This window comes from Ovis canadensis, chromosome 1 (genome assembly GCF_042477335.2).
Source record: "Ovis canadensis isolate MfBH-ARS-UI-01 breed Bighorn chromosome 1, ARS-UI_OviCan_v2, whole genome shotgun sequence".
Taxonomy (NCBI): Eukaryota; Metazoa; Chordata; class Mammalia; order Artiodactyla; family Bovidae; genus Ovis; species Ovis canadensis.
In genome coordinates, this window is record NC_091245.1 from 25,676,230 (window position 1) to 25,691,799 (window position 15,570).

The 15,570-nt window shown below is 37.5% G+C and overlaps 1 protein-coding gene across 2 annotated transcripts in view; it reads right to left on the reverse strand.

Annotated features, from left to right (window-relative positions):
* Positions 1–15,570, reverse strand: part of FAF1 (Fas associated factor 1) — a 487,841-nt gene that overhangs the window by 45,343 nt on the left and 426,928 nt on the right. For both annotated transcript variants that reach the window (XM_069590953.1, XM_069590963.1), the window contains one exon: positions 15,321–15,398. In XM_069590953.1, the coding sequence (XP_069447054.1) occupies positions 15,321–15,398 (78 nt within the window). The remainder of the gene's footprint in view (positions 1–15,320; positions 15,399–15,570) is intronic.

Sequence of the window (15,570 nt, forward strand, 5' to 3'; positions counted from 1 at the left end):
GGAGATCTCATGGCTAGGGCTGGGCTCTAGTTCTTAACCTAGTGTTATTTCACATTCAAGATACTCCAGCAGAAGGAAGTTAAAGGTCTCTGATGTCCCTGCCTATGGCAGAAACTCAGTAAAACCATTTTGTTCCTAGCACTGGGGGAGGTTCCTTAGACAAATAAGCCTGGAATTGGCATGTTTAGCTTCACAGAAAGTAACCAGTTGTGTTCCTGGTTACTCTCACTCTTTCATGTTCCCAATTTTCATCAACAGGAAAAATAAAAATTTCTCCCAGTTAATTTACAACTATTATAATCAAGTAATATGAGAGAGAGAGAAATTGGGATATACATTTTCTAAAATCTCAACACAATTTTCCAAGTTGGTGTCACTCTTCCCTTTGGAGAAAGAACAATCACAAAAAATCACTCTATTAAACAACTCTCAGGTAAAAAGGGAAATATAAATGAAAACTACAGATTATCTAGAAAACAATGACTACTGAAATTTCATATTCATATTAGAATGTAAAGGATTCAGTTAAAGCCATACTCAGAGGAAATTTGTAACCCTAAAATTCTTATATAATTCAAAAGAAAAGAATAAAAATAAGAATGAGGCTTAAAACACGAGGAGAAAAAAAAACTCAATAAAACAAATGGAAAGTAAGCTGAGAAGAAAATAAAACTAAAAGCATAAAGGAATCACATTAGAAAAAAAGAAGAAAAACATAACTAGTAACCAATAAATAGGCTGCTTCTTTGGAGAAAAATCAACTTAAAAAGTAATAAAAAGAAACACAAAAATGGTAACCTATAGAAGTGGGATAAACAGGATGGAAGAAATGACAGCATTTTCTGAATATGCTGTTTAATATATTTTACTTCTGACTTATATAAATGTATTACCTATTAAAATATATTTAAAACAACTAATAGCAGAACAAACTCTGCTCAGACTCTAGTATGAATAAGAAATTACTTTCTGTGTTATTTATATAATCTGGTTGGTTCTTACACTGAAGTATTTTCAAAAAAGCATTAACATTTTCTGTACTATATAGAAAATCTAGTCTTTTCTATGATACCGAAGTCATTTTCCTTCTGGAAGCACTGAATTAATATCACCTACTTCATCCTGTGTGCTCAGTCATGTCCGACTCTTTGCAATCCCATGGACTGTAGCCTGCCAGGCTCCTCTGTCCATGGAATTTTCCAGGCAAGAATACTGGAGTGGGTTGCCATTTCCTTCAAAGGGGATTATAAACATGGGATTATACACACAACATATGTAAAGTTCCCAGTGTGCTGTCTGAGACAGAACAGGCTTTGGTTAATGGTTGCTTAGGGTTACACTGGCTAAATAGTCCTACACTCTCATTTTTTATATGGTGAAATTGATACTCAGAAATGGAGACAAAAATATTGTTTAAAAATCAGAAGAATAGAAAGTTAAATCATTTACTTTTATCTTTTTTTTTTGGATACCACAAGTAGAAGTTTATCTAATATTAGTGTTCTGAGTCAGCAATGAGTTTCAGCAAAATATTTTCAAATATTAAACTATTTTAGTAACACTGTCATATGTTAAAAACCCAATGAAGAGATGCACCCATGTACATCAAAATTAAGGTCCAATTATGTCTATTATAGCTTTCAGTATACTATATTATTGATACTTGTTTAATGTATGGCTTTCCCACTAGCCTGCAGGCTCTGTAAGGATGTGAGAAAATGTATTACTTTTTATTATAACTATAGGGCATAGTATACAAAATAGATGCTCACTATATATATTTGATAACAGAAGCAATAAACTAACATGTTAACTGAAATACTGTATATAAAAGTGCTTAGTATGGTGATAAGCACATAGTAGGTGCTCAGCAAATGCTAAAAGAATCTGAATATCATGGCTTCTATTTCTAGGAACCAAGAACTGAACACCCCGAGTTTCCTTTCTTTGAGATTGACTTCCTCCAGCATCAACTGTTCAGATTAAGTTTCCTCATGTGTCCTACAAGGGCCAGCTAACCAAGAGTTATTTAAAGGGTAAACTACCTCTATGGATTAGTTATATACATTTTCTAAACTATTTTCCCTGATTATAAATGTAATATACATTTACTGTAAAAACTAGAGTAAATGATAAGAAAACATTACTAATGAATATCTAGATTCACCAAGATACAGCCACCAGAGGCATTACGTATATTCACAGTGTTGCGTTGCCATCACCACTGTTTCTAAAACTTTTCATCACCTCAGAATCTTCATTAATTTTCATTTAAATACACATTTTAAACTTTTAAAAACAAAATTTGAATCAGTGTTATACACAGCTGATACACAGCATCTTTTGTTAAAAGCTGTATTTTGTCATTGTTTTAAAGTTTTTATTGAAATATACATGAAAAAGTGCACATATATTAAATACACAACTTGATAAATTTTCAGTAAGTGAACATTTCTGTGTAACTAGCACCCTGATCAAAGTTCTCAGAATCCTTTTGTCCCCTTCTTTAGAATTACCTTCCTGAAAGTTAATCACTATCCTGACTTTTAACACTGCAGTTTAAAAAATTTAGTCTACTAAATGTAATGTATGGTTAGAAAACAGGCTTTTGGTATGACAACCAGAGGTTCAAATCCCGGCCAACAGGCATATGACAGTCTTTATGAACTTCAGTTACCCTATTTAACAGGGCCAATAATATCTTCCATATAACAATGCTTGTATAAAATGCAGTCACATTTATAAAACACTTAGCAAGTGCTGACCCATGGTCAGCACTCAAATTAGTCAGCAGTGCCCAGTACTGAAGTTCACACCGTAACACTGGGCACAACAGATGACAGTGGACAACAACTGTTGCTGTTGTTATCATTATCCTTTTGTATCTACTTTAAATCAGAACTTATGTGATATTTCCTGGTTTCTCTTCCTGTTTCTCTTTTAATCCACCTGTCTGCTTGCTTTCTATTTTGACATTTCCTTGCACAGTATAACAACAGATGCTACATTATTATCTGAACTCAACCAATTATACTATAGACAAATCAACAACAGTAGCTCATTACCCCATTCACTGTGCAGACAATGTCTGTCTGCTCCTCAATGCACCCAGTCTCCAGGGCTTTTCCCCAGAATGAAAACAGACCTCAGATATCCCTCACCAGTGATCCAATGTGGAAAACAATGGAGAGATACTAGGTAAGTCAGCAACCTTGGGATCTGAATACCCAAGTTTTACTGGCAAAAAAAGAACAAAAATACATCAGTAGCTCAGTTTCAAACTGGCTAAAAGCAAAGGCCTTGTGTAAGTAAATACTGTGGTAAAACAAATGACATAAAGGACAGCTACAACTGAATAGCAGTCATAGTAAACACTATTGTTAAACTTTTGTTTGCTCAACAAATACAGTTTTTTATTTGCATTATTTCAGGTTTGTAACAAAACGAGGAAACCTAGTGTAAGTTGGAAATATGAACTGATCTTGGGCTTTTTGTTTCACTAAAGTTAAATGAATATTCAAAGCATTCACATTTGAGGGATGAGAAATGAGGACTCTCTGAAGTGAAATTAAGCCGTAAAGACAAATATCCAAGAAAGATTGTTTCTATACAATTATGTTTTTTAAACAGAAAGTGTAGGATACACCTACACCAACCTTTAATAAGAATAATCCAAGACTGGCCTAACGTACACCCACCCATGCATATGTAAATACATGCATACTCTCTTCTAGTCAGTTACGAATAGACATATAGCTGGCTGAAGCAGAGTGTGAAATAGGCTAAAGCTAACATTCATTAACTCCATGAACTCTTAAAATGAGCACCTATGTGTCACCTCCCATCTAGGTGATGGGAAAATAAGAGGGAACAAAACAGATAAAATATTCTGCTTCCATGAGGCCAACATTTTAATAGGGTGGGAGAAAAACAACAAATATACACACAAGAAAATACACATTTTGCCACATAATGATGAGTACTATGGAGAAAAGAGCAGGAAGTATTGGTAAAGGGAGGAAGTGGAACATTAAATACCATAAACCTTGGTACAAATATAAATACAAATACCATAGGCCTCAGTGAGTAGAGGCCTAAAGGAGAGGAGTCATATTTACATCTGAGAGAAGTATTATATGCAAAAGTCACAGTAAATGCTAAGCCAGAATGATCAGGTGGAAAGGGGTAGGAGTTGGAGTCAGAGAGGAAGTAAAGGAGAAGAGTGATTAGATCATTTGTCTTGAGTAGCCCAATTAAATGACTTTTTTTCCCATTTAAAAATTTAGGTATAATTTATACATAGTTGCTCAGTTGGTAAAGAATCTGCCTGCAATGCAGGAGACCTTGGTTTGATTTCTGGGTCAGGAAGATCCGCTGGAGAAGGGATAGGTTACCCACTCCAGTATTCTTGGGGTTCCCTTGTGGCTCAGATGGTAAAGAATCTGCCTGCAATGCAGGAGACCTGGGTTCAATTCCTGGGTTGGGAAGATCCCCGAGAGAAGGGAAAGGCTACCCATTCCAGTATTCTGGCCTGGAGAATTCCATGGACTGTATAGGCCATGGGGTCACAAAGAGTCAGACACAACTGAGTGACTTTCATTTTCCCTTTCCTTGGAAGAAAAGCTATGACAAACCTAGACAGCATATTAAAAAGCCGAGACGTTACTTTGCTGACAACAGTCCATCTAGTCAAAGCTATGGTTTTTCCAGTAGTCACGCAATGACGTGAGAGTTGGACCATAAAGAACGCTGAGTGGCAAAGAACTGATGCTTTTGAACTGTGGTGTTGGAGAAGACTCTTGAGAGTCCCTTGGACTGCAAGGAGATCAAACCAGTCAAACCACTTTCACACACACACACATATATAGTAAAACTCATCCTTTTAAATGCATAATTTGATGAGTTTTGATAAATGCATATATTTGTCTAACCATCATCAGCCATCAATATAAAGAACAATTCTATCATCTACCTCCCAATTCCCCTATCCCCAGGCAACCTGTTTTCTATTCCTGGTTTTGCCTTTTCCAGAATGTTATATAAATTTAGTTATAAATGTCATATAAATGGCTTCCTTCATTTAATGTAATGCATTTGAGATTCATCCATGTTGTTGAATATATCAGTAGTTCACTTCTACCTATTGCTGATTGGTATTCCATTATGTAGCTATATTACAGTTTGATTACTCTTTCTCCAGTTGAGGGACACTTGAGCTATTTCCAGTTTGGGGTGATTACAAACAAAGCCAATATAAACATCTGAGTACAGACTTCTGCATAAAAATACATTTTTCTGTTAGTTTCATTTCATTGATATAAATACCTAGGTGTGACTGCTGGGTCATATGGTATGTACATTTTAACTTTATAAGAAAGTGCCAAATTATTTTCCAAAGTGGATGTGCTATCATTAATGATGCCCATCATTAATATATGAGCATTCCAGTGGCTCTTCATCTTTGCTACTACTTGGTATTGCCCTTTTTTTTTTCTAAATGCTATTCTATTGACAATTAGTGTGTATCTATTGTGGTATTAATTTGCATTTCCCTAATGACAAATAATGTTGAGTATCTTCTCACACCCTTATTTGCCCTAATGTATATCTTCCTTGGTGAAGTGTCTGTTCAAATATTTGGCCCATTTTTAAACTAAGGATTTTTTAAAAAAATTATTGAGTTTTGAGAGTTCATTATATATTCTGGATATTAGAAAGATGACTTTTTTTTCAGTCTGTGGCTTGTCTTTTCAGTTTCTTAACAATGTCTTCTGAACACAAGTTCTTAATTTTGATGAAGTCTAAATATTTGTTATTTTTTGACTTGTGCTTTTGGTGTCAGAACTAAGAAATCTTTGCTTCACTCAAAACCATGAAGGTTTTCTCCTATGTTTTCTTTTAGGGCTTTAATAGTTTTAGTTTTTACAATTAGGTTCATGACCATTTTCAGTTAATTATTGAACATGACACAAGATATGGATTGGAAGTGTTTTTACTGTTTTGTCTTCAATTTTGTTTTGCATATATCCATATATCTATTAGTTTGCAGCATCATTTGTTGAAAAGATCATCCTTTCTCCATTGAATTGTCTTGGCACTTTTTCAAAAATCAACTGATGATCCATACATGTGGATCTATCTCTGGATTTTTGTTCTGTATCATGGATATATGGCACAATCATTTCGGTAATCCCCACACTGTCTTGATTATACTGTCTTGAACTCTAGTAGTGTAAATCCACTACTCCTTTCTTTCAAAACTGATTTTTGGCTATTCTAGTTCTACTGGCTTTTCATAAAACTTTTAGAATCCATTTGTGAATGTCTAGAAAAAGAAAAAAAACCCTGCAAGAATTTTGATTGAAATCACTGTAAAGATTTTAGCTTTTATTTTGAGATATGAAGATAAGTGATGTGAAATGATATAATATGCCAATTGTTTTAAGAAGAATGTATCAAAAGACATACAGGAAAGGCAAAATGGAGGCATGGAGTCAAGCTGTGAGGATACTAAAGTAATCCAGGTAACAGAAAATGGTTGCTTAGGTGAGGGTGGTAGCAGTGGGGTTAGTGAGAAGCATCTGAGTTCCACATACATTTTGAAGGTAGAGTCAACAGGATTTGCCCTATTTGTTAAATAGGGACATGAAAGAGAGAAGTTAAGAGTAGTTCCAAGCTTTTTGGCTCAAACAACTGGACAGATTTTCCACTTATGATAGGGAAGGCTGTGGACGGTAAGATTGGGTGGGGAGAGTAAGATCAGTTGTTCAGTTTAAGATATGTTAAGTTTGTGATGCCTATCAGACATCTAAATGGAGATGATGGGCTGGAAATTACATATTCATATCTGGAGTTCGAGGAATGGAAGGAGATGGAGATATAAATTTGGGGGCCAAATGTATAGATAGTACTTAAAATCATGATAATAAATGAGATCATCAAATAAGTGTAATGTCTTATACAGGTATTGCTGGTCTGACTCAATCCTGGAGCCACAATCCCACTGCTGGGCATACACACCAAGGAAACCAGAATTGAAAGAGACACATGTACCCCAATGTTCATCGTAGCACTGTTTATAATAGCCAGGACATGGAAGCAACCTAGATGTCCATCAGCAGATAAAAGGATAAGAAAGCTGTGGTACATATACACAATGGAGTATTACGCAGCTATTAAAAAGAATACATTTGAGTCAGATCTAATCAGATGGATGAAACTGGAGCCGATCATACAGAGTGAAGTAAGCCAGAAAGAAAAACACCAATACAGTATACTAACACATATATATGGAATTTAGAAAGATGGTAATGATGACCCTGTATGCAAGACAGCAAAAGAGACACAGATGTGTATAGCGGACTTTTGGACTCTGAGGGAGAGGGAGAGGGTGGGATGATTTGGGAGAATGGCATTGAAACATGTTACTATCATGTAAGAAACAAATCGCCAGTCTATGTTCGATGCAGGATGCAGGATGCTTGGGGCTGGTGCATGGGGATGATTCGGAGGGATAATGTGAGGTGGGAGGTGGGAGGGGGGTTCATGTTTGGGAGCTCATGTACACCCGTGGTGGATTCATGTCAATGTATGGCAAAACCAATACAGTATTGTAAAGTAAAATAAAGTAAAAATAAAAACTTAAAAAAAAAAAGAGGGGGGGGCATGTTTGGGAACGCATGTAAGAATTAAAGATTTTAAAATTAAACAAATAAATAAATAAAAAATAAAATTTAAAAAAAAAAAAAAGAGAAAAAAAAGAAAGTGCTCAGCACAGAGTTTAGGACACATTAACTGTTCAAGAATTGATGCTTTTGAACTGTGGTGTTGGAGAAGACTCTTGAGAGTCCCTTGGACTACAAGGATATCCAACTAGTCCATCCTAAAGGAGATCAGTCCTGGGTGTTCATTGGAAGGACTGATGTTGAAGCTGAAACTCCAATACTTTGGTCATCTGATGCGAAGAGCTGACTCATTTGAAAAGACCCCAATGCTGGGAAAGATTGAGGGCAGGAGGAAAAGGGGACGACAGAGGATGAGATGGTTGGATGGCATCACCGACTCAATGGACATGGGTTTGGATGGACTCCAGGAGTTGGTGATGGACAGGGAGGCCTGGCATGCTGTGGTTCATGGGGTTGCAAAGAGTCGGACACGACTGAGCAACTGAAGTGAACTGCTCAGATAGTGACATGCTGATGGCAAAACTGATTGTCATTATGGTCCAGTGTAATGGTATTATCTATGTGAAAAGAAGCAACTTACCTAAGATGAAAACATAAACTATAAAAAAATAGTTTTAGTTTAATAACCTGTTCATGGTGCCACCTTCATTCTTCCTGTGTAGAGTAATAGATAAAAAGAATACTGGATAGGAGTTCTGGTTCTGCTTTTACTAGACAAATGCTAGGTTCAGTTCATTCAGTCGCTCAGTCATCTCCGACTCTTTGTGACCCCATGAATCACAGCACGCCAGGCCTCCCTGTCCATCACCAACTCCTGGAGTTCACTCAGACTCATGTGCATCGAGTCAGTGATGCCATCCAGCCATCTCATCCTCTGTCGTCCCCTTCTCCTCCTGCTCCCAATCCCTCCCAGCATCAGGGTCTTTTCCAATGAGTCAACTCTTTGCATGAGGTGGCCAAAGTATTGGAGTTTCAGCTTCAGCATCAGTTCTTCCAATGAACACCTAGGACTGATCTCCTTTAGGATAGACTGGTTGGATTTCCTTGCAGTCCAAGGGACTTGCAAGAGTCTTCTCCAACACCACAGTTCAAAAGCATCAATTTTTCGGTGCTCAGCTTTTTTCACAGTCCAACTCTCACATCCATACATGACACTGGAAAAACCATAGCCTTGACTTGTTGGCAAAGTAATATCTCTGCTTTTGAATATGCTATCTAGGTTGGTCATAACTTTCCTTTCAAGGAGTAAGCGTCTTTTAATTTCATGGCTGCAATCACCATCTGCAGTGATTTTGGAGTAAAATAGGCTTTTTAATCCTGCTATGATCTTATTTTCTTCATCTGTAAGGTGGTAATGATTGTATCTCCCATAATCCATTTTGTAGGATGGCTGTGAAGATTAAATCAGAGAATTGAAGAGAAGTGCCAATGTTTCTAATTCCATCTTCTTCTGTTCTCTCATTTAGTGGTCTTTAATACTGCTTAGGATTTTCTACTTGAGGAGGCATAAAGATTGAAAGGAACCAACTCTGGGTAATAGGCAAAAACGCAATGTTAAAATTTTCTGTTTGAGGAAACCAGCAGCAAAAGGGAATAGCTTTGGGTCCATTCTTTCCTACCCATGATTCCCCAAAACTTGGCCTTCTAGCACTTAGCTCTAGTGATTAAGACTGTGTTCCAAATTTGTCCATTTACAGTTCTGAGGAAGTCCTATGCCTTTCTCCCTTTTTTCATGATTATCCAGCCCATACCTTTTGCCATTTGTCCAACCACCTATCTATTCAATCCATCCAAAATACTCTTCTACTTCATCTTTAACCACCGGTGTATTATCAGTCCTCCAAAGCTTCCTTCCTCTGTTAAGTCTTCCTCGTTGCCTTCCTAGTCAGAGGTCATCTTCCTCCCAACCTGCTATTCTACTGGTTTATACAATGTATATTATATTTTCCTATAGTTATTTGGTATTCATCTACCCCCCTGTACTAAACAGTGAGTTCCTTGAGCGTACAGGCTGTCTCACACTTGCTATATAGTACCCACAGTACCAGATTCATTGATCTGTACACACAAAAATATTAACAAATATTTGCTGAATACTGACTGATTAAAAGACTTGGGAGTCAACAATCTTAGTTTAAACCTTCTCTACTTACTCCAAACTCAGTGGCAAGAAACAATATTCAGGAAAGATTTCTTAAAGGATATGTAGTTCATACATTTCTTTAAAAATAATTTTTTTTAATTTATTTTTTGGCTGTGCTAGGCCTTTGTTGCTACACAGGCTTTCTCTACCTGTGGCGTGTGGAGGCTAGTTTCTAGTTGCAGTGCACAGGCTTCTTATTGTAGTGGCTTCTCTTGTTGCAGAGCATGGGCTCTAAGGCACGCAAGCTTCAGTAGTTGTGGCTCCTGGGCTCAAGAGTATAGCCTCAACAGTTGGGGCACATGGGATCTTCCCAGATCAGGGATTGAACCCATGCTTCTTGCATAGGCAGGCAGTTTCTTTACCACTGAGCCACCAGGGAAGCCCCATACATTTCTTTAATTATGATAAAATCTGTTCTTTAAACTGAACTATGAGAAAAATGTATTGTTTGAGCCTTTGCAGAGATGTTTTCATTAAATTGTGCTCTGGTCTTATGACTTTAAAGTTGAAAGTTGTAAGCTGTCATACATGACTTGCTATTGCTATTACAGCTACTGGATACAGCTGAGTACAGTATTTGCCATACTGCATAGTTTCCTCTTGAACAGGAACCACATGGAACATCGCTCTATGGTCTTTGTGCTTGAAAAATCTAGGTACTTTTTGAGGGACTGTAACATCAGCTTTTATCTGATATTATAGACAGAGTAACACCTGTAAACAATCATATTTTCTGTTAGCTCAAGAGAAGCAAATAACAAATTCTGTGGCAAATGTACAGAACTCAGTCATATGCATTTGGTGTCTCTGCTGGATTATCTGTTGTCAACATATTAATCTTATCTTTGGCTTTATCTTTCTTAATTTACCTTGTCTTGATTTCTATATCTTTTCTTTTGCTTTTAATCCATTTGAATTGAATTGCATGCATTTATGTCAGTTACTTGAAACTCATTTTGGAAAGAAGAAGATATATAACTTTGCAAGACAGCACAAATTTTTGTTGTCATTTCTTTTTTTTCCCCTTCAGAATAGTCTTACAGACTTTCACCTTATCATGGCCAAGGACCAGATCAAAATACATTCCTAGATTTTACTGATTTTACTTCAGGGTTTACCACAGCAAAATAAAGCCAATCCTGAAGGAATTTTCCTGTAACTAAGGTGATCTAACTATTCAGTACTTAATTTTTCTAAAGAATTTTGTAATACTTAGAGATAATGAAAAGAATAAAACCATTCTTGTTTCTCAATGCAATTACATAGGTTAGGTTTTCTGGTTAGAAAAGGATGCAGTGTTACTGTGAAAAGTCAGGTGACTTGGTTTCTAGTCCAGATTATGTGTCCAACCAGTTTGGTGACCATAAGCAAACTGTATAGTCTCCCTGGGTCTCAAGTTTTTCAGAGGTTTCAAAATACCAGCTTTTCCCAAAGAGACATTTGTTATACACTAGTGTGCTGAAATATGTTAACTGGTGCTCCACGAAAAAATAGGAACTGAGTCTGGATAGCAATCAATTAAATTGCTCAGTCGTGTCTGACTCTTTGCAACTCCATGGACTGTAGCCCACCAGGCTCCTCTGTCCACAGGATTTTTCTAGCAAGAATACTGGAAGTGAAGTGAAATGAAGTCACTCAGTCTTGTCTGACTCTTTGTGACGCCATGGACTGTAGCCTACCAGGCTCCTCTGTCCATGGAATTTTCCAGGCAAGAGTACTGGAGTGGGTCACCATTTCCTTCTCCAGGGGATCTTCCCAATCCAGCAATCAAACCCGGGTCTCCTGCCCTACAGGCAGACGCTTTACCGTCTTAGCCACCAGGGGGAGTGGGTTGCTATTTCCTCCTCCAGGGGTTATGTTCTTGATCCAGGGATCGAATCCATGTTTCCTGAGTCTCCTGCCCTGGAGGCAGATTCTTTATCCCTGAGCCACCAGGGAAGCCCAAACTAAGATAAGCAGAAGATAAACAGTTTCTCAGTGGTGGGATTTATAAAAGTCATTAATGCAGCTCTCTGAGGGAAAGGATAGTTCAGCATTACCTGAAGTTGTTTTTGGGAGTACATCAAAGGCCAAGTTCAAGTAATGACTAGCTGCAAAATATGACTTATCCTTTCTCCCTCTGCGTCCTGTCCTTACACATGTTTACAGCTGGAACACACCGGCACTGAAGTATGCTAAAGGATATTTATGGGGTTTTCTATGAGAGAACAAGCTTTACCAACGTTTGGAGAGAGAAAATTTTAGCCAAGGGTAAATAAGGTAAATCATCAGAAGAAAGTACATACGCTACCAAGCTCAAGATTTCCTGGAGATGGGAAGAGCTACCCACTCTAGTATTCTGGCCTAGAGAATTCCATAGTCCATGGGGTCACAAAGAGTCAGACATGACTGAGTGACTCTCACTTTCACTTTCTAGGTCTAAAACAGGCAGTTAATTGTGCACACTTGGCATCTAGCAAATATATGTTGAAAATATACTATTAGAGAGAGAGCAAGCACATTTGTGAAAGAGCATAAAAGTGAAAGTTCTAGTATTTTAAAACTATATTTCTTGGGACTTCCCTCGTAGTCCAGTGGCTAAGACTCCACATTTTCAATGCAGGGGTGTCCTTAGTCACTCAGTTGTGTCTGACACTTATGACCCCATGGACTGTTGCCAGGCTCCTCTGTCCATGGAATTTTCCAGGCAAGAATACTGGAGTGGGCTGCCATTTCCTACTCCAGGGCATTTTCTGGACCCAGGGTTTGAACCCAGGTCTCCCACCTGGCAGGCAGATTCTTTACTGTGTGCCCCCTGTGAAGCCCTCAATGCAGGGGGCCTGGGTTCAATCCCTGGTAAGGAAACTAGATCCTGCATGCTACAACTAAAGATGCTGGAATTAAGACCCTTTGCAGCCAAATAAATAAATAATTTTTAAAAACACTGTATTTCTTGAAATAGCCTAAAAGTATAGTGAAAAATCTCTTATCCAAACTTTTATGAAACTCTACACACATGATTCCTATGGTCATACACAATGAAAAATGGCCTTGTACTGGAATGGAGTAAGCAAAAGAGCATGAGCTTGGTACACAGTCATAAAGACCTAAGTGAGAATCTCAGCTGTTCCCATTTCTATGTGTGACTTCTCAATGAGCTTCAGTTTTCTCACATGTGAAGAGAAATCTCTAAGCTTGTAACTTGTTTTAATGGTCAATAAGTAAACACAGGTAAAGCAGCTGGCAGAGTACTTGACACACAGAAGATGTTTAACAGTTATTTCTCTCTTCCATTATTGAGAGTCTTCAGCATGCACAAAGACTAGAGTTTGTCAGGTATAGTATCTTGCACATATGTGATAGGCACTCAATAAGTGTTTGAACATGAATAAACTCTGATTTCCAAAAGTGAAATCTTACACATTTCTCAAGACCTACCTCAAATATCACCTCTTCTATAGTGTTGTCTGATTTCAAAAGCTGTGAAAGATTTTTACTTTGACCCTAAACTCGTAAGTATTTTGTTTTTATTTCTCTCATGTTATTTAGCACCCTTTTCCTTGATCTGCTGTTAATTGTAGACATGTTGCATCTTCCCTACAACATGTAATCTCTTCTTGCAGGCAGAAAATGTCTTTCTAGCCTTTGTTTCTCTTTCAGTGCTAAGCATAATTCTTATTCAAAAATCATTTGTTGATGCTAGAGAGGGTGTAGAGAAAAGGGAACCCTCCTACACTGTTGGTGGAAATTGGTGTATTCACTATGGAGAACACTATGGAGGTTTCTTTAAAAACTAAAAGTAGAGCTACCATATGATCCAGCAATCCTACCCCTGGGCATATATCCAGAAAAGATTAAAAACTTTAGTTTGAAAAGATACATAGACCTCAGTGTGTTTACACTGAGGTGTAAACAGCAGCACTGTTTACAATAGCCAAGACATGGAAGCAACCTAAATGTCCATCAACAGATCAATGGATAAAGAAGATGCGCTACCTAAACACAATGGAATATTACTCAGCCATAAAAAAGAACGAAATATTGCCATATGTGGCAACATGCATGGACCAAGAGATTATCATACTAAGTGAAGTAAGTCAGACTAAGAAAGACCAATATTATGGTTACCAAAAAGGAAAGAAGGGGAAAAGCGATAAAATAGGAGTATGGGATTAACACACTGCTGCTGCTAAGTCACTTCAGTCGTGTCCGACTCTGTGCGACCCTGTAGACGGCAGCCCATCAGGCTCCCCCGTCCCTGGGATTCCCCAGGCAAGAACACTGGAGTGTGTACCATTTCCTTCTCCAATGCATGAAAGTGAAAAGTGAAAGTGAAGTCGCTCAGTCGTGTCTGACTCTTGGCGACCCCATGGACTGCAGCCTACCAGGCTCCTCCGTCCATGGGATTTTCCAGGCAAGAGTACTGGAGTGGGTTGCCACTGCCTTCTCCGATTAACACACTACTATATAAAAAATAAACAAAAATAATTTATTATATATCATAGGGAACTATATTCAAAACCTTGTAATTATCTATAATGGAATAGAATTTGAAAAATAAATATGTGTGTGCGTATATATATATATCTGAATCATTTCACTGTACAGCTGAAATTAACACTATGTTGTAAAGTCAACTATATATCAATTTTTAAAAATCTGCTGAATAAGTTATGAGGCAGCATCCTCTGACAAAAAATGAAGACTAATGGAGTTTTCCTCAGCCCAAGTTAGGGCCCTCCAGGCTTTTCCATCACTTGCTTTCTCTTTTTATAAACCAATTTGGCCATTAATTTCATGTCTAGCATAAAGTTCTAAAAGTCCTTTTCTGCGAGCCATCCAAGGAAGTCATTTGATACCACTTCCTTTTTTTTTTCCCATTGCACTTCAGGTAAATCACTAGAATACCTTTTACAAATATTATGTAGTTTTATTTTTATAAGACTATGAATTCCTGGAGGGGAGGACCCATTTCCCTGTTCCTAAAGATTTCAGACACATACTAAGTAGTCAAAAAATATCTGCATAATGAGTGAATGAAAAATTCTCTGTGTTATCACAGACATGACATGGACTCAAGGTGGGGAAAAAAAAAAACAAAACAGCCAAGCTAAATGGATTTCTCATAATTAGGGGTCCAGTACAAGATGTTGCAGGAGTTACTCTGTTTCTCTGGGTGGGTACAGTGAAGCCTGGGAAAAGGGGAGAAAATACACTCTTTGTGGGGTGAGACAATATTTAGGAAGGATGGGAGTATCTGTCAGGCAGGAAAGGGGAGAGGAATTGAGAAGAATAGAAAACCATGAATCTAGTACAAGGTCAAGTTTTCTAAGAGTTCAACAACATAACAGATCAGGAATGATTCTTCTTAAAAAAAGGTTAGTTTTCCATACTAAAATGAGTCTGGGAAAAGTGGAAAGAATTAAGTTATAAGAAATGTTAACATCCTTAGTAGCAAATGCAATGGAAACAGACGTAGCATTTTAATAACTTTTCTAAAATTTATGCCCTACCTCACGTTCTTCTTCTTGTTCTTTTCGAATCTGTTCCAAACGAAATTGTTCTGCCATCTCTCTCTCATGAGCTTCCCTCTGTTGATAAAAGAGAATGTAATTCAACACTCAATAAACACTGGTCTACTTAAAAAAAGAAAAAACTCCATTCTCAGCATGGCCTAGAGGTACTAGGCCTATAGAGGCCTGTAGTAATGAAAATGTTTATCTCTGGAACAAAGATGGAAATTAAAACAACAAAGCATAGGTC